Source organism: Bombina bombina, chromosome 1 (genome assembly GCF_027579735.1).
Source record: "Bombina bombina isolate aBomBom1 chromosome 1, aBomBom1.pri, whole genome shotgun sequence".
Taxonomy (NCBI): Eukaryota; Metazoa; Chordata; class Amphibia; order Anura; family Bombinatoridae; genus Bombina; species Bombina bombina.
Window position 1 is genome coordinate 56,456,307 of NC_069499.1, and position 20,741 is coordinate 56,477,047.

Sequence of the window (20,741 nt, forward strand, 5' to 3'; positions counted from 1 at the left end):
CATCAGATCATTGCACTCCCTGGCCCTTCACAAGTACTTGCTTATTGTAATCCTCTACAAGTAGTTACTTGCACTTTCTGTCCTTTGAACAGCAGTTTGTTACTCTTTTTTGTCCCATGATCTGCAATTAGTTTGTTTCCTTAACCATCTATCAACAGTACCTTGACTTTCCTGTGTTTAATTCAGCAGTTCTTTGCTTTCCCCATCATTGCTCTACTTGTGCCTCTATCAAAAGTAAACTATTTTACAAACAGTAGATAATTGTTCCCACACATCCAACCCCACATTTAACCCCTGAACCCACTAGTTTTCTCTAGTTTCCCTTCACCTTAGGGGTCTTATCATTAAACAAGAAATAATATGCCATTTTCAACCACCAGACAACTGCCCACAACCATCCTTCTCCCCAGCAGAACTTCCCCCAGTCCCGCCACCAAATAAGCAATACTTGAGCATTACTCATAGGATGTCCATCTGCGCCGTAGGCCTGGGCTGAGAAGAGAGGTAACAGATCAGGATATGTGCAGGGACCTTGCTTGCACTGATGCTGTTGTGGTGTAGATATAAGTGGGCTATATAACTGCAGGATTAAACTATTAATCTCACCTGTCATTATCTATGAGCAGAGCCAGGCGTCCATAGTCCCAAGCAGCCTTTCTCAAACACGAGAAGACAAAAAGCAGCAACTGCACAGAAGAACAAAGAGATATGATCCCAGCATTACAAGGTGTCCTATACTACAGTTTTCATACAACTGTTCCCAAAATTGTATCCATGAAACAGGGATGGTATCACAGGTTTGTGCACCCTCAGGGCATCCAATGGACGTGTCTCTACACTGCCCTAGACTATAATTATCCCTGTAGGTTCAGTTCCCCTGTATTATGTTATCTAAGAGTGTTGCCGTATGGAATCCCTACACCATGCACAATCTCACCAGCCATGCAAGGAAGTTGATAGCAAGAACAGTTGGGACCCCACCAAAAGGGAGGCCCTGAAGTACGGTGCTGTGCGAGTGGGCTCTATAACACTGCTCCGTCAAATTTCCTGAGGGTTCTGTAGGGTCTGCAAGCTCCCCTGGCATGTTTGGCAGATCCATGTGTCTACTGTAATATAAATGCAGAAGAATTATATAAGACGTAGAGCTACATTGTGTCTATGCGTTTGCACATAGTGGTGCCTTACCTTGTGTTGCTCTAAGCAGCTGGGCGGTCTCCTCATGACCTCTAACTTTTCACACCTCCACCTGCAATTGGAATCGTTCCAGCACTTTAGAAAACCAAAAAACAAACAACATGTTTAGCGTGGCAGAAAAAGATTGTTGACAAGGAAAGTGAATTTAACCTAGCTATGCGCAAGACAGAGTTATAATTGTAAATCAAAAGATATATATATAGCTTGCTTGAATAAAAAAATCCTGTATGCCAAAACTTTAAAATGAATGCAATATCCACACCAAATACATACAAACAGTTCAAGAGTGTAGCCCTGAATAAGGTTTATGTGTTTCAGCAATCAGCCATAATCATAGGCCATTTGTGCACAACAATCTGATCATTTGTAAAACAAGGCAAGACTCTTCTAATTGGTTAAAACAAAGTTACGCCCTCAAATTGTAAAGACTAATTATTCGCTTATAGGAAGCACAAAAGATTACAAGACTGATAATTTGTTGCAAATATAATACAAGACTTTTTAAATACATGCCGGGCACCAAATACAATATTATAAAATTACCCTACTGTAAATATTCTAGAATATATAATGATCGTCAGTGAGAAAAAAAACTTAAACTAATAAACATAATTTGTTAATATTTGACAATTAAATTATTATAAAATGGGTTATCTTATACAATAAGCAAAAGAACATCAACCTAGCGGCTAGATTACGAGTTTTTCGCTTTGAGCTGTGCGGTGCTAACGAGCAGTTTTCTCTCACTGCTCACTTACCTGCAGCGCTGGTATTACGGGTTTTTACAAACCCAGCGTTAAAAGGCAAGAAGTGAGCGTTGAGCAAAATTGTGCTCCTTACCGCACTCCAATACCAGCGCTGCTTAAGTCAGCGGTGAGCTGGTCGTACGTGCTTGTGAACGATTTCCCCATAGGAATCAACGGGGAGAGCCAGCTGAGAAAAAGTCTAACACCTGCAAAAAAGCAGCGTAAAACTCAGTAACGCAGCCCCATTGATTCCTATGGGGAAATAAAAGTTATGTTTACACCTAATACCCTAACATGAACCCTGGGTCTAAACACCCCTAATCTTACACTTAATAACCCTAATCTGCCACCACCGACATCACCGACACCTACATTATATTTATTAACCTCTAATCTGCCGCACTGGACACCACCGCCACCTACATTATACTTATGAACCCCTAATCTGCTGCCCCCAACATCGCCAACACCTACATAATATTTATTAAGCCCTAATTTGCCGCCCCCAACGTCGCCGCAACCTACCTACACTTATTAACCCCTAATCTGCTGCCCCAAACATCGCCGCCACTATAATAAACATATTAGCCCCTAAACCTAAGTCTAACCCTAACATCCCCTAACTTAAATATAATTACAATAAATGTAACTAAAAATTCCTATCATTAACTAAATTATTCCTATTTAAAACTAAATACTTACCTATAAAATAAACCCTAAGCTAGCTACAATATAACTAATAGTTACATTGTAGCTAGCTTAGAGTTTATTTTTATTTTACAGGCAAGTTTGTATTTATTGTAACTAGGTAGAATAGTTATTAAATAATTTTTAAGGGTGTATTTGGTGGGTTTTATTTTTAGGTTAGGGTTTGGGCCGCAAAAGAGCTAACTGCCCTTTTAAGGGCAATGCCCATCCAAATGCCCTTTTCAGGTTTTTTAGATAGTATTTTATTTGGGGGGTTGGTTGTGTGGGTGGTGGGTTTTATTGTTGGAGGGGTTGTTTGTCTTTTTTTACAGGTAAAAGAGCTGATTACTTTGGGGCAATGCCCCGCAAAAGGCCCTTTTAAGGGCTATTGGTAGTTTAGTTTAGGCTAGGTTTTTTTTTATTTTGGGGGGGCTTTTTTTTTTTATAGGGTTATTAGATTAGGTGTAATTAGTTTAAATATCTTGTAATTTGTTTATTATTTTCTGTAATTTAGTGGGGGTTTTTTGGTACTTTAGCTAATTTAATTTAATTTATTTAGGTGTTATTGTAACTTAGGTTAGGTTTTATTTTACAGGTACTAATGTATTTATTTTAGCTAGGTAGTTATTAAATAGTTAATAACTATTTAATAACTATTCTACCTAGTTAAAATAAATACAAACTTGTCTGTAAAATAAACAATAAACCCTAAGCTAGCTACAATGTAACTATTAGTTATATTGTAGCTAGCTTAGGGTTTATTTTATAGGTATTTAGTTTTAAATAGGAATAATTTAGTTGATAGGAATTTTTAGTTAGATTTATTTTAATTATATTTAAGTTAGGGGGTGTTAGGGTTAGACTTAGGTTTAGGGGTTAATACATTTAGTATAGTGGCGGCGACGTTGGGGGCGGCAGATTAGGGGTTAATAAGTGTAGGTAGTTGGCGGCGATGTTAGGGACGGCAGATTAGGGGTCAATAAGTTTAGGTAGGTGGCGGTGATGTTAGGGACGGCAGATTAGGGGTTAATAATATTTAACTAATGTTTGCGAGGCGGGAGTGCGGAGGTTTAGGGGTTAATATGTTTATTATATTGGCGGCGACGTTGGGGGCGGCAGATTATGGGTTAATAAGTGTAGATAGGTGAAGGCGACATTGGGGGTGGCAGATTAGGGGTTAATAAATATAATGTAGGTGTCGGCGATGTTGGGGGCAGCAGATTAGGGGTTCATAAATATAATTTAGGTAATGCCGGTGCTCGGAGCAGCAGATTAGGGGTTAAAAATGTTATTTTAGTGTTTGCGATGTGGGAGGGCCTCGGTTTAGGGGTTAATAGGTAGTTTATGGGTGTTAGTGTACTTTTTAGCACTTTAGTTATGAGTTTTATATTACGGCGTTGTACCATAAAACTCTTAACTACTGACTTTTAAATGCGTCAGGACTCTTGACGGGGTAGGGTGTACCGCTCACTTTTTGGCCTCCCAGGACAGACTCGTAATATCAGCGCTATTGAAGTCCCATAGAAAAAAGACTTTACGAAGTTTACGTAAGTCGTTTTGCGGTAAGGCCAAAAAAGTATGCGGTGCCCCTAAACCTGCAAGACTCGTAATACCAGCGGGCGTAAAAAAACAGTGTTAGAACCTGTTAACTCTGTTTTTTTACCCTAATGCACAACTTGTAATCTAGCCGTAAATTTTTTCTTCTTTTTTTTATTATGAGTTATAATTGTGCATTTCTCTTACAGTTTTTTCACCTATTTCCAAAAAACCTTCAGAATTGGAAAAAACTAAATTGTTTCTTCTAGAGATAATACCTTAAAGGGACAGTCTAGTCAGAATTAAACTTTCAGGATTCAGTAAGGGCGTCATTTTAAACAACTTTCAAATTTGTTTTGTTCTTTTATTTATTTCTATTACCTAAATTGTTTTGTTCTCTTTGTATCCTTTGTGCAAAAGTATACCTAGGTAGGCTCAGAAGCTGCCGACTGGTGGCTGCACATATATGCATCTTGTCATTGGCTTTAAAGGGACATAAAACCCATTTTTTTTTAATTTCCTGATTCAGATAGAACATAACATAACATTTTAAACAACTTTCCAATTTACGTTTTATTATCCATATGTCTTTGTTTTCTTGTTATCCTTTGTTGAAAAGCAGGAAGCTAAGTTCAGGCGTGTGCACGTGCCTGCAGCACTATCTTGCAGCAGTTTTACAACAATGCTATACCTTAGCAAGAGCACTTGATGGCAGTGCTATTTCCTTTCATGTAGTGCTCCAGACACGTGCACGCTACCTATCTAGATATCTCTTCAATAAAGAACAAGAAGAGAACCAAGCAAATTTGATCATAGAAGTAAATTGGAACGTTTTTTTTTTTTTTTTTTTTATTGTATTCTCTGTCTGAATCATGAAAGATAAATGTTGGGTTTCATGTACCTTTAAGCTAGCTCCCAGTAGTGATGTGCTATTCCTTCAACAAAGGATACCAAGATATCTAAGCAAATTAGATAATAAAAGTAAATTGCATCTTCTACCTAAATCATTTTGGGTTTCATGTCCCTTTAATGAGGTAAACCCTTATACCAAACTCTATATGCAACTGCCCCACAGCAAGGGACAAACTCATTTATGTGTCTGTATAATATAATGAGAAATCAAAACTGCATTGCACGTGATCTCCATACAAACATTTTATCGTTTAATTCATCACATTATTATTTATTACCTGAATCATTACAGATCTTGCTCACACTTTCACCTCCATAGACAAACTTGCTGGTCCTGTCTGACTATACTTGTTAACCATTTGCATTAAAGGGACAGTAAACACATTGAGATTGTAATATTCTTAGTTGAAAGCTAAACCTAGGTAGGCTCATATGCTAATTTCTAAGCCCTTAAAGGCCGCCTCTTATCTGAATGCATTTGACAGTTTACCACAGCTAGAGAGCGTTAGTTCATGTGTGCCATGTAAATAACATTGTGCTCACGCCCATGGAGTTACTTATGAGAGGGCACTGATTGGCTAAAATGCAAGACTGTCAAAAGAACTGAAATAAGGGGGCAGTCTGCAGAAGCTTAGATACACGGTAATCACAGAGGTAAAAAGTATATTATTATAACTGTGTTGGTTATGAATAACTGGGGAATTTGTAATAAAGGGATTATCTATCTTTTTAAACAATAACAATTCTAGAGTAGAAATTGTTTATCTACCCAGTAATCTCTGTACTACTGCACTGTACAGACTGGTAAACAGTTTGGGCAAAAATGTAATTCCATGTAGTGATGTTATTTGGTACAATAGGATGCATTACTGAGAAATAACCATGACCTTTGTGAAATTGATTTTTGGGGGGCTTGCTCTGGCATTACATGCATCTGACGTGCCTGGTGGGCACAATAGTGCAGTAATGGGGCTGACCAATAAAATGTTAGTGAACATCTAGAGAAGGATATAGTATTGTCTGAGCAGGATACCTCTGTGTACATTCAGATATGTCTAAAAGCTATAAGATACAAAGTAACTATCATGTAAAGTTTTTGTCTCTGATGCCTGAAAAGAACCAGAAATCAGATGGGAAATGATAGCCCTTTGTATCAATATGGAAACGTTGCTAAGTGACAAGTCAGTAGACCTCATAAGTTGCATTGCTATTATATGAATGGATAATGGGAGATATTAGATGGAATAAAAACCTGTGGACCTTGAAGCCTGTACATTAGAGTGGAGAGGATTATATCTCAACAAAACCCCCACAGTTGGCACAAATCCTTATACAAAACTATTCACAGCCAAATGGTTTATTGACACTACATGGTGTGCTAAGTGCTGCAGAGTTCAATAGAAAGCATTATAGAGAGGGTTTAAAGGGAGATTTTATTTTAATCAAGAGGAATTAATATGGAGACAGTTTATATAGATCTATTGCTAGAAATGATATGGAGTGACAAGAGGTATCAGGAGAGGTTATATGGAGCAGATAATAATGTAAGGGCATAAGTGTGTGCTTCTGTTTTACCTACAATTCTCTGGTCTATTTATAAACATTCTGCGCTGGAACCATAGAAAACTGATATTTTCCTTTGTTTACTCTAATTGTGCCCACGACAAACAGCAATGATTTATCCAGGACATCATGACGCATTATAGTGCAGAAAATGGAGCAGCAATATGAGTCACAGCAAGAGGACATATGTGGTGAGAAAGAAAAGGGAAAGCGATAGAGAGCTATGGAATAGATTGTGATATAATAAATATAGGAAGAGTTTAGGGGGGCTATAGAATTAGATACAGGAAGAGTTTATATGTAATATGAAGTATAAGAAGAAGGTAACTGGAGTTAGATTAGACTTGCAGAAAGCACTGGGGAATAAGGTTTACAATAAGAGTTACACTATAGCTCGTACAGACAGATATGTAAACACAACGCATAGGGAACACACAGGGAACGCATAGGGAACGCACAGGGAACGCACAGGGAACGCACAGGGAACGCACAGGGAACGCACAGGGAACGCACAGGGAACGCATAGGGAACGCACAGGGAACGCACAGGGAACACATAAGGAACGCACAGGGAACACATAAGGAACACATAAGGAACGCACAGGGAACACATAAGGAACGCACAGGGAACACATAAGGAACGCACAGGGAACACATAAGGAACGCACAGGGAACACATAAGGAACGCACAGGGAACACATAGGGAACGCACAGGGAACACATAGGGAACGCACAGGGAGCACATAGGGAACGCACAGGGAATGCACAGGGAACACATAGGGAACGCACAGGGAACGCACAGGGAACACATAGGGAACGCACAGGGAACGCCTAGGGAACGCACAGGGAACGCACAGGGAACGCACAGGGAACGCACAGGGAACGCACAGGGAACGCACAGGGAACGCACACGGAAAAACCATCTACAAACTCCAGGAAATCTGCTCAGATGTTTATATTGCTGCCCAAAAAACAAACAAACCACACCCAGTGGTTAAACATCAATATAACTGAACAGCTGCCACTCTCTCTCGGTGCTGCCACAGCAATCTCGTGCACTGTATTTAAATGGATGTACATGCTCTTTTTTGTACTATTGACCCTGCAAATGGGTTAAACACATAGGTAAAGTCCCACTGCAAACAGTGACTGTGGCTTTGTACAACTACGGCATTGATTGGCTGGGCAGCCATGTAATGCTTAGGAGCTGCAATACCTAAATGTGTTTAGCCCCTTTGCGGGGGTTAAACAGAAAACGCAAGTCAGTAATAATAATATTATTTTAATTAGAACAAGTAGTTTTTCATTAGAATGCTGTTTTAATAATAAAAAGTAAGGAAAGCCACTATTGTAACCATAATGAAGAAAAATAACTTACACAATATCCATAAACATCTAAAACATTCTAAGCGCACTCTCTAACATGTGCGTTACTTAAGTTATAATGTAACCCAAATAAGGAAACAGGACCTTAAAGGGACATAAAAAACAATTTGCTTTCTTTCATGATTCAGATAGAGCGTGCAATTTTTAAATAACTTTACAATTTATTTCTATTATCTAAATTGTTTTGTTCTCTTTGTATCCTTTGTGCAAAAGTATACCTAGGTAGGCTCAGAAGCTGCCGATTGGTGGCTGCACATATATTCCTCTTGACATTAGCTTTAAAGGGACATAAAACCCATTTTTTTTAATTTCCTGATTCAGATAGAACATAACATAACATTTTAAACAACTTTCCAATTTACTTTTATTATCCATCTGTCTTTGTTTTCTTGTTATCCTTTGTTGAAAAGCAAGAAGCTAAGTTCAGGCGTGTGCACGTGCCTGTTTACAACAATGCTATACCTTAGCAAGAGCACTTGATGGCAGCGCTATTTCCTTTCATGTAGTGCTCCAGACACGTGCACGCTACCTATCTAGATATCTCTTCAATAAAGAACAACAAGAGAACCAAGCAAATTTGATAATAGAAGTAAATTGGAAAGTTTTTTTGTTTTTTTTATTGTATTCTCTGTCTGAATCATGAAAGATAAATGTTGGGTTTCATGTACCTTTAAGCTAGCTCCCAGTAGTGATGTGCTATTCCTTCAACAAAGGATACCAAGATATCTAAGCAAATTAGATAATAAAAGTAAATTGCATCTTCTACCTAAATGATTTTGGGTTTCATGTCCCTTTAATGAGGTAAACCCTTATACCAAACTCTATATGCAACTGCCCCACAGCAAGGGACAAACTCATTTATGTGTCTGTATAATATAATGAGAAATGAAAACTGCATTGCACGTGATCTCCATACAAACATTTTATCGTTTAATTCATCACATTATTATTTATTACCTGAATCATTACAGATCTTGCTCACACTTTCACCTCCATAGACAAACTTGCTGGTCCTGTCTGACTATACTTGTTAACCATTTGCATTAAAGGGACAGTAAACACAATTTTATTCGTTATTTTGCCCCCTTTTCTTGTAATTTAGCTCTGTAAAATTGTAGATTTTCTCACACTCAGAACTGTTGACTTTTAAAGGCTAACTCTGCTACAGATATGTCCCTAATTGGCTTTAATTTATAACAACTACTAAACAATGTACTTTGTACCAACATAATGACTGTGGCTAGCCTTGTCATCTGCAGACTCAAGCCCGAATTGTTTCCTCCAAATGAGGCAACTGGTGGGTGTAATTTGGCTATTGAAAAACAACTGCAGTAAACAAGGTGTTAATTTGTTTTAAAAATGTTTAGAAATATCTTAGAATTACAAGGCTTTTAATGTCCCTTTAATAAACTTAAAGGCAAATGGGAGTTAAAATTAAACTTCCATGATTCAGATACAGCATACAATGAGAAATATACCTTTTTTCCCCATAATATGCTTTATTTAATATCCATTCTGTGACAAGAAAACCTTGATAGGCTCATCAGTGTGCACTAGTCAAGCAATATATAGAATCAGAGTTTGCAATGTTCTAACAACGTTATATATAATGACACGTGCACGCTCCTGAGCTTACTCAGTATTCTCTCGTGAAAAGAAGATATGTTTCAACTAAGGATACTAAGTGAAATATGCATTTTTGGTAACAGAAGTAAATTAGAAAATGTTATTAAAAATTGTACACTGTATGTGAATCACAAACGCTTCATTCTGACTTTTGTTAAAACTGCAACTGTCACGATGCCCTGACTGTCTTATTATCAATTTTTCTTCGTTCTCCGGCTAACTTTATATGAAAAAGAAGGCATCTAAGCTTTTTTCTTGGTTCAGAACTCTGGACAGCAGTTTTTGATTGGTGGATGAATTTATCCACCAATCAGCAAGGAGAACCTAGGTTGTTCACCAAAAATGGGCCGGCATCTAAACTTACATTCTTGCATTTCAAATAAAGATACCAAGAGAATAAAGAACATTTGATAATAGGAGTAAATTAGAAAGTTGCTTAAAATTTCATGCTCTATCTGAATCACAAAAGAAAAAAATTGGGTTCAGTGTCCCTTTAAGATATGTTTACATTTATTTCTGTTACCAAATGTAGTTTTGTTGTAAAGCATATCTGGGTAGGCTCAGGATCAGCAGTGCACTACTGAGAGCTAGCTGGTGATTGGCTGCTGCACAGATATGCCTCTCGTCATTGGCTGTCCTCAGCTAGCTCCCAGCTGACTTTACAGGGGTTAAACACATATATTGCAACAGTGAAGTAATAAAATGCTTTAAAACATTACAGGATTTTCTTTTTGTACTTTATGTCTATTTATCTCTATATATATTTCAGTTGGGACCCAGTTACCACCAATGGGCCAAAACTTGCTTCTTCAAATGTGCATTTAATTTAGCTATGTGAAGAAAAAACATAATTTATGCTTACCTGATAAATTTATTTCTCTTGTAGTGTAGTCAGTCCACGGGTCATCCATTACTTATGGAATATATCTCTTCCTAACAGGAAGCTGCAAGAGGATCACCCAGCAGAGCTGCTATATAGCTCCTCCCCTCACATGTCATATTCAGTCATTCGACCAAAACAAGACGAGAAAGGAGAAACCATAGGGTGCAGTGGTGACTGGAGTTTAATTAAAATTTAGGTCTGCCTTAAAAAGACAGGGCGGGCCGTGGACTGGATACACCACAAGAGAAATAAATTTATCAGGTAAGCATAAATGATGTTTTCTCTTGTTAAGTGTAGTCAGTCCACGGGTCATCCATTACTTATGGGATACCAATACCAAAGCTAAAGTACACGGATGACGGGAGGGACAAGGCAGGAACTTAAACGGAAGGAACCACTGCCTGTAGAACCTTTCTCCCAAAAATAGCCTCCGAAGAAGCAAAAGTGTCAAATTTGTAAAATTTAGAAAAGGTGTGAAGCGAAGACCAAGTCGCAGCCTTGCAAATCTGTTCAACAGAGGCCTCATTTTTAAAGGCCCAGGTGGAAGCCACAGCTCTAGTAGAATGAGCTGTAATCCTTTCAGGAGGCTGCTGTCCAGCAGTCTCATAGGCTAAACGTATTATGCTACGAAGCCAAAAAGAGAGAGAGGTAGCCGAAGCCTTTTGACCTCTTCTCTGTCCAGAGTAAACGACAAACAGGGAAGAAGTTTGACGAAAATCTTTAGTTGCCTGCAAATAGAACTTCAGGGCACGGACTACGTCCAAATTATGCAAAAGTCGTTCCTTCTTTGAAGAAGGGTTAGGACACAGTGATGGAACAACAATCTCTTGATTGATATTCCTGTTAGTAACTACCTTAGGTAAGAACCCAGGTTTAGTACGCAGAACTACCTTGTCTGAATGAAAAATCAGATAAGGAGAATCACAATGTAAGGCAGATAACTCAGAGACTCTTCGAGCCGAGGAAATAGCCATCAAAAACAAAACCTTCCAGGATAACAGCTTGATATCAATGGAATGAAGGGGTTCAAATGGAATGCCTTGAAGAACATTAAGAACTAAGTTTAAGCTCCACGGCGGAGCAACAGTCTTAAACACAGGCTTAATCCTAGTTAAAGCCTGACAAAAAGCCTGAACGTCTGGAACTTCAGCCAGACGTTTGTGTAGAAGAATAGACAGAGCAGAAATCTGTCCCTTTAACGAACTAGCAGATAAGCCCTTTTCTAAACCCTGTTGTAGAAAGGACAATATCCTAGGAATCCTAACCTTACTCCATGAGTAACTCTTGGATTCGCACCAATATAAATATTTACGCCATATCTTATGGTAAATTTTTCTGGTAACAGGCTTCCTAGCCTGTATTAAGGTATCAATAACCGACTCCGAGAAGCCACGCTTTGATAGAATCAAGCGTTCAATCTCCATGCAGTCAGCCTCAGAGAAATTAGATTTGGATGTTTGAAAGGACCCTGAATTAGAAGGTCCTGTCTCAGAGGCAGAGACCACGGTGGACAGGACGACATGTCCACTAGGTCTGCATACCAGGTCCTGCGTGGCCACGCAGGCGCTATCAGAATCACCGAAGCTCTCTCCTGTTTGATCTTGGCAATCAAACGAGGAAGCATCGGGAATGGTGGAAACACATAAGCCATGTTGAAGACCCAAGGGGCTGTCAGAGCATCTATCAGCACCGCTCCCGGGTCCCTGGACCTGGATCCGTAACAAGGAAGCTTGGCGTTCTGGCGAGACGCCATGAGATCCAGATCTGGTTTGCCCCAACGAAGAATCAGTTGAGCAAAGACCTCCGGATGAAGTTCCCACTCCCCCGGATGAAAAGTCTGGCGACTTAGAAAATCCGCCTCCCAGTTCTCTACGCCTGGGATGTAAATCGCTGACAGGTGGCAAGAGTGAGACTCTGCCCAGCGAATTATCTTTGAGACTTCCAACATCGCTAGGGAACTTCTGGTTCCCCCTTGATGGTTGATGTAAGCCACAGTCGTGATGTTGTCCGACTGAAATCTGATGAACCTCAGAGTTGCTAACTGAGGCCAAGCTAGGAGAGCATTGAATATTGCTCTTAATTCCAGAATATTTATTGGGAGGAGTTTCTCCTCCTGAGTCCATAATCCCTGAGCTTTCAGGGAGTTCCAGACTGCGCCCCAGCCTAGAAGGCTGGCGTCTGTTGTTACAATCGCCCAATCTGGCCTGCAAAAGGTCATCCCCTTGGACAGATGTGGCCGAGAGAGCCACCATAGAAGAGAATCTCTGGTCTCTTAATCCAGACTTAGTAGGGGGGACAAATCTGAGTAATCCCCGTTCCACTGACTTAGCATGCACAATTGCAGCGGTCTGAGATGCAGGCGTGCAAATGGTACTATGTCCATTGCCGCTACCATTAAGCCGATTACTTCCATGCACTGAGCTACTGACGGGTGTGGAATGGAATGAAGGACACGGCAAGCATTTAGAAGTTTTGATAACCTGGCCTCTGTCAGGTAAATTTTCATCTCTACAGAATCTATAAGAGTCCCTAGAAAGGGAACTCTTGTAAGTGGTAATAGAGAACTCTTTTCCATGTTCACCTTCCACCCATGCGACCTCAGAAATGCCAGAACTATCTCTGTATGAGACTTGGCAGTTTGAAAACTTGACGCTTGTATCAGAATGTCGTCTAGGTACGGAGTCACCGCTATGCCTCGCGGTCTTAGTACCGCCAGAAGTGAGCCCAGAACTTTTGTAAAGATTCTTGGAGCCGTAGCTAATCCGAAGGGAAGAGCTACAAACTGGTAATGCCTGTCTAGGAAAGCAAATCTTAGGTACCGATAATGATCCTTGTGAATCGGTATGTGAAGGTAGGCATCCTTTAAATCCACTGTGGTCATGTACTGACCCTCTTGGATCATGGGAAGGATGGTTCGAATAGTTTCCATTTTGAATGATGGAACTCTTAGAAATTTGTTTAGGATTTTTAAGTCCAAGATTGGTCTGAAGGTTCCCACTTTCTTGGGAACCACAAATAGATTTGAATAGAATCCCTGCCCGTGTTCCGTCCGCGGAACTGGGTGGATCACCCCCATTAGTAAAAGGTCTTGTACACAGCGTAGAAACGCCTCTTTCTTTATTTGGTTTGCTGATAACCTTGAAAGATGAAATCTCCCTCGTGGAGGAGAAGTTTTGAAGTCCAGGAGATATCCCTGAGATATGATCTCCAACGCCCAGGGATCCTGGACATCTCTTGCCCAAGCCTGGGCGAAGAGAGAAAGTCTGCCCCCACTAGATCCGTTTCCGGATAGGGGGCCCTCTCTTCATGCTGTCTTGGAGGCAGCAGCAGGTTTCTTGGCCTGCTTGCCCTTGTTCCAGGACTGGTTAACTTTCCAGCCCTGCCTGTAACGAGCAACAGCTCCTTCCTGTTTTGGAGCGGAGGAAGTTGATGCTGCTCCAGCCTTGAAGTTACGAAAGGCACGAAAATTAGACTGTTTGGCCTTTGATTTGGCCCTGTCCTAATAAATTTCTATTGGGCTCCACATTGGCCTTTAAACATAGTGAACAAAGAGATTCATCTGTGTCAGACATGTTTAAACAGACTAGCAATGAGACTAGCAAGCTTGGAAATACTTTTCTAAATAAATTTACAAGCAATATAAAAAACGCTACTGTGCCTTTAAGAAGCACAAAAAGCTGTCACAGTTGAAATAACAATGAACCAAAATAGTTATAGCAACCAATTTTTCACAGTAAATGTATTAAGTTAGCAAAGTTTTGCACCCACCAGCAAATGGATGATTAACCCCTTAATACCCACAGTCAAAACACACTGTCACAGGTCTGCTGTGACTGATTACCTCCCTCAAAATGAATTTTGAAGACCCCTGAGCTCTCTAGAGACGATCTGGATCATGGAGGATGAAGTAGACAGATTGTGACTGAATTTTTACTGCGCAAAAAAGCGCTAAAATAGGCCCCTCCCACTCATATTACAACAGTGGGGAAGCTCAGAAAACTGTTTCTATGCAGAAAACAAAGATGGCCATGTGGTAAAAATCATGCCCCAATAAGTTTTATCACCAAGTACCTCACAAAAAACGATTAACATGCCAGTAAACGTTTTAAACATACATTTGAAAAGTTATGAATTGTTATTAATAAGCCTGCTACCAGTCGCTTTTACTGCAGTTAAGGCTCATACATTATTTCAGTATTAACAGTATTTTCAGAGTCAATTCCATTCCTTAGAAAAATACATTCAGTGTACACACACTCATCAGCCTAATACCAGTCGCTATCACTGCATTTAAGGCTGAACTTACTTTACATTGGTATCAGCAGTATTTTCTCAGTCAATTCCATTCCTCAGAAAAATAATTACTGCACATACCTCATTTGCAGGGGGGCCCTGCATGCTATTCCCCTTCTCTGAAGTTACCTCACTCCTCAGATGAGAACAGCCAGTGGATCTTAGTTACGTCTGCTAAGATCATAGAAAACGCAGGCAGATTCTTCTTCTAATGCTGCCTGAGAATAAACAGCACACTCCGGTGCCATTTAAAATAACAAACTTTTGATTGTAGAAATAAACTAAGTTAAAAAACACCACAGACTTCTCACAGCGACCTATCTAGTTAGGCTGCAAGAGAATGACTGAATATGACATGTGAGGGGAGGAGCTATATAGCAGCTCTGCTGGGTGATCCTCTTGCAGCTTCCTGTTAGGAAGAGATATATTCCATAAGTAATGGATGACCCGTGGACTGACTACACTTAACAAGAGAAAACTACTTTCCAATATACTTTATTTATTTTGCTCCCTTTTCATTTAATATAACACTGAAAATCATGGATTTTCTAATTATCAGAGCTGAAAAAGCAAACTACAGACTTAATAAGGCTAACTCTGCTACATATCACCCCATATTTGGCTTTAACCGATAACAACTGCAAAACAATGCTCTTTATACTAACATAATGACCGTAACAACTAAGCTCCTGGGTCTGTTATTAATTGGCAGCCTTGACAGTTATACTACCTATGGGAGTGCTTGCTAGTTGTATACTTTCATTTATAGAGCACCAAACTTATTCTGCAATACAGATACAACACAGTTTACATGGACATTAAATGATATAATGCGGACAAAAGGGCACTATTGAAATATAAACAAAAAATAGTTGCTTTCCTGTGAAAGACAACAAACGCCATTTTTATAGCGGGCCTGTGATTGCCGTCATTATTAGCAAGAGATTAAGCACATAGATATATTGTTCTCAGAATAACATTATCTGTTTAAAAAAGTTACAATGTTTAAAATGTAACCTTTTTAAAGGGATATGAGACCCAAAACATTTCTTTGCTCCCATTTTATTCTGTGTTTAAGAGATACCTAGGTAGGCATCTGGATCACTAAATGGCAGGAAATAGTGCTGCCATCTAGTACTCTTGCAAAAGGATAACGTTCTTGCAAAACTGTTGCCATATAGAGCTCCAGAAATGGGCCAGCTCCTAAGCATACATCTCTACTTTACAACAAAAGATACCAAGAGAATGAAGAAAAAATCATAATAGAAGTAAATTAGAAAGTTGTTTAAAATCTCATGCTCTATTTGAAACTTCAAAAATATTCGGTTTCATATCCCTTTAAAATAAAGTGTGAACACAACATTGTAATCTGGAAACAAACAGATGCCAGTGTTGCGTAAGTGGTTTAATTTAGAGCTTGGCAAATCCTGGAAGCGCCAACCTTTTTACATTATTCAACAACAAATCTTATACAAACACACTCCTCTGCCACCTAAAAGCATGGAACTAATACATCAGTATATTTACTGTGTTTTAAATGTGGCATAAATGTGTAACACTCTGGTTTAATCTGCAACCCATTTGTTTCCCCAGTACCCTATTTAATGCCCCTGTGCCCCAGCATCCCCTGTCACTGCTAGCAGCCAGTTTTAGCCCCTGTGCTCAGGCAATATTCCTCTGGTTTTAACCCTTCACTACATGTATCCCAATTCAAAGTTCCTTTTCTAGCACAATCAGCATATGCCCTATCCCCAGCAGCACAAGAAGTCACTGCCACCATATCCCAGCATGAACTGTCTGCTCTTGTCATCAACAGTCACACAGCTGCGTTACTCCATTCACTAGGCCCTCTATTGTAGCACTGTCATCGTACTAAACAACAGAACCTATCTCTGCAATCGTGCCAAGCCCAATAATAGCACCTGCCGCCAGTCATGTGCCCAGAAATAAGTCACAGCCTCAGGTGTACAGTAGCATCCCATGCTACGGTGACTGCCCCTATAGCCTAGCAGTACCACACAGTCACTGATGATATACCCTAGCAGTACCACACAGTCACTGATTATACACCCTAGCAGTACCACACAGTCACTGATTATACACCCTAGCAGTATCACACAGTCACTGATGATATACCCTAGCAGTACCACACAGTCACTGATTATACACCCTAGCAGTACCACACAGTCACTGATTATACACCCTAGCAGTACCACACAGTCACTGATTATACACCCTAGCAGTACCACACAGTCACTGATGATACACCCTAGCAGTACCACACAGTCACTGATTATACACCCTAGCAGTACCACACAGTCACTGATTATACACCCTAGCAGTATCACACAGTCACTGATTATATACCCTAGCAGTACCACACAGTCACTGATTATACACCCTAGCAGTACCACACAGTCACTGATTATATACCCTAGCAGTACCACACAGTCACTGATTATACACCCTAGCAGTATCACACAGTCACTGATTATACACCCTAGCAGTACCACACAGTCACTGATGATATACCCTAGCAGTACCACACAGTCACTGATGATATACCCTAGCAGTATCACACAGTCACTGATGATATAGCCTAGCAGTACCACACAGTCACTGATGATATACCCTAGCAGTACCACACAGTCACTGATAATATACCCTAGCAGTACCACACAGTCACTGATTATACACCCTAGCAGTATCACACAGTCACTGATGATACACCCTAGCAGTACCACACAGTCACTGATGATATACCCTAGCAGTACCACACAGTCACTGATGATATACCCTAGCAGTACCACACAGTCACTGATGATATACCCTAGCAGTACCACACAGTCACTGATGATACACCCTAGCAGTACCACACAGTCACTGATGATACACCCTAGCATTACCACACAGTCACTGATGATACACCCTAGCAGTACCACACAGTCACTGATGATACACCCTAGCATTACCACACAGTCACTGATGATACACCCTAGCAGTACCACACAGTCACTGATGATACACCCTAGCATTACCACACAGTCACTGATGATACACCCTAGCAGTACCACACAGTCACTGATGATACACCCTAGCAGTATCACACAGTCACTGATTATATACCCTAGCAGTACCACACAGTCACTGATGATACACCCTAGCAGTACCACACGGTCACTGATGATATACCCTAGCAGTACCACACAGTCACTGATGATATACCCTAGCAGTACCACACAGTCACTGATGATACACCCTAGCAGTACCACACGGTCACTGATGATATACCCTAGCAGTACCACACAGTCACTGATGATATACCCTAGCAGTACCACACAGTCACTGATGATACACCCTAGCAGTGCCACACAGTCACTGATGATATAGCCTAGCAGTACCACACAGTCACTGATGATATACCCTAGCAGTACCACACAGTCACTGATGATATACCCTAGCAGTACCACACAGTCACTGATGATATAGCCTAGCAGTACCACACAGTCATTGATGATATAGCCTAGCAGTACCACACAGTCACTGATGATATAGCCTAGCAGTACCACACAGTCATTGATGATATAGCCTAGCAGTACCACACAGTCACTGATGATATACCCTAGCAGTACCACACAATCACTGATGATATACCATAACAGTGCCACACACCAACTGCCAATAAACTCCAGCAATACCACTCAGTCACTACCAATATACTCCAGCAGCACCACTCAGACAGTGTCAGTGTGGTAGTGCTAGAGTATATTGTCAGTGACTGTGTGGTACTGCTAGGGTATATCATCAGTGACTGTGTGGTACTGCTAGGCTATATCATCAGTGACTGTGTGGTACTGCTAGGGTATATCATCAGTGACTGTGTGGTGCTGCTGGAGTATATTGGCCGTGAATATTTACTCTAGCAATACCAGCCCCTGCCAATATACTCTAGCACTATCAAACAACCACTGTCAATATACTCGAGCAGCACCACACAGCCACTCTATACAGTAGCACACAGATACTGCCTACATACCTTAGCAGTATGGTACCACAACCACACACAACCCTCACACCCCAGAAGTGTCCCACTTATGATCCCTACATCCCAGCAGCTGTGCATTATTGTTTTCCCCTACATACGTGTGAATCTGCCCCTTTTTGGTATCCCCAAACAATTATACCAGAGTGTCATCTCAAAGGAAATGACACTATACCCCACAGCCACTGCCCCACCACCAGAGTGACATCCCAAAGCAAATGGCACTGTACCCCACAGCCACTGCCCCTACACCAGCCTGACATCCCAAAGCAAATGGCACTATACCCCACAGCCACTGCCCCTACACCAGCCTGACATCCCAAAGCAAATGGCACTATACCCCACAGCCACTGCCCCTACACCAGCCTGACATCCCAAAGCAAATGGCACTATACCCCACAGCCACTGCCCCTACACCAGCCTGACATCCCAAAGTAAATGGCACTATACCCCACAGCCACTGCCCCTACACCAGCCTGACATCCCAAAGCAAATGGCACTATACCCCACAGCCACTGCCCCTACACCAGATTGACATCCCAAAGCAAAAGGCACTATACCCCACAGCCACTGCCCCTACACCAGCCTGACATCCCAAAGCAAATGGTACTATATCCCACAGCCACTGCCCCTACACCAGCCTGACATCCCAAAGCAAATGGTACTATATCCCACAGCCACTGCCCCTACACCAGCCTGACATCCCAAAACAAATGGCACTATACCCCACAGCCACTGCCCCTACACCAGCCTGACATCCCAAAGCAAATGGCACTATACCCCACAGCCACTGCCCCTACACCAGCCTGACATCCCAAAGCAAATGGCACTATACCCCACAGCCACTGCCCCTACACCAGTGACATCCCAAAGCAAATGGTACTATATCCCACAGCCACTGCCCCTACACCAGTGACATCCCAAAGCAAATGGTACTATATCCCACAGCCACTTCCCCTACACCAGCCTGACATCCCAAAGCAAATGGTACTATATCCCACAGCCACTGCCCCTACACCAGCCTGACATCCCAAAGCAAATGGCACTATACCCCACAGCCACTGCCCCTACACCAGAGTGACATCCCAAAGCAAATGGTACTATACCCCACAGCCACTGCCCCTACACCAGAGTGACATCCCAAAGCAAATGGCACTATACCCCACAGCCACTGCCCCTACACCAGAGAGGTATCCCCAATCATATGGCACTGTAATACCCAGTCATTACCCCTACACTTTAGTGGCATCCCCAATAAAAAGGCACTATATCCCTGGCCCCATAGCCACTGCCCCTACACCTGCGTGGCATCCCCAATCAAATGGCACTATACCAAGCAGCCACTGCCCTACACATCAGCGCAATTCACCAGCAATAGTCACCGGGCTCCGACTACCACTGATGACAGCTGTCTCTGGCGCACCCACTCCACGCGCACCTTTATCCCCTCACTCCGTCGCTCAGACGATATCTGCCGGTTTAACCCCTCACCTGCCGGCCTGCAGCAGCAGTAGCATCCTCAGCCGAACAGTCAGCAAACTCCCAGCGATCCCCGCAAAGCCCCGCCCCCTGACATCAGCTACTGCCCGCGGGGAGGGGGGAGATAGACACCTACCGAGGGGGGAAACACACAGGCACTTACTGGCAGGAGAGGGGGAGAGAGAGACAAGCAGTATGATTAGAGAGTCACTGAGTGCTGCTAGATACCTGCAGTAGCACAAGAGGGGCAGAGATGACACAAAATACATTTAGTGGGATTAGACAGACACAGGGGTAAAAGAGACACTGACAAGAGACATCAGTATGATTAGAGGCAGTCACTGAGTGAGGTTAGTAAATACATTCAGCGGGATTAGACAGACACAGGGTAACAG

General features: G+C 41.4%; 1 protein-coding gene across 6 annotated transcripts in view; it reads right to left on the reverse strand.

The window, feature by feature from the left end:
* Positions 1 to 20,480, reverse strand: part of TMEM63C (transmembrane protein 63C) — a 115,894-nt gene extending 95,414 nt beyond the window's left edge. For 2 of the 6 annotated variants that reach the window (XM_053697377.1, XM_053697373.1), the window contains exons 1-5: positions 20,359 to 20,480; positions 1,186 to 1,269; positions 938 to 1,106; positions 607 to 686; positions 460 to 492 (exon numbers count right to left, since the gene is read on the reverse strand). In XM_053697377.1, coding sequence (XP_053553352.1) covers positions 460 to 492; positions 607 to 686; positions 938 to 1,099 — 275 coding nt within the window. In that variant the 5' untranslated portion in view covers positions 1,100 to 1,106; positions 1,186 to 1,269; positions 20,359 to 20,480. The other 4 variants (XM_053697379.1, XM_053697378.1, XM_053697374.1 and 1 more) reach the window with 3 other exon arrangements.
* Positions 20,481 to 20,741: the final 261 nt, after the last annotated feature.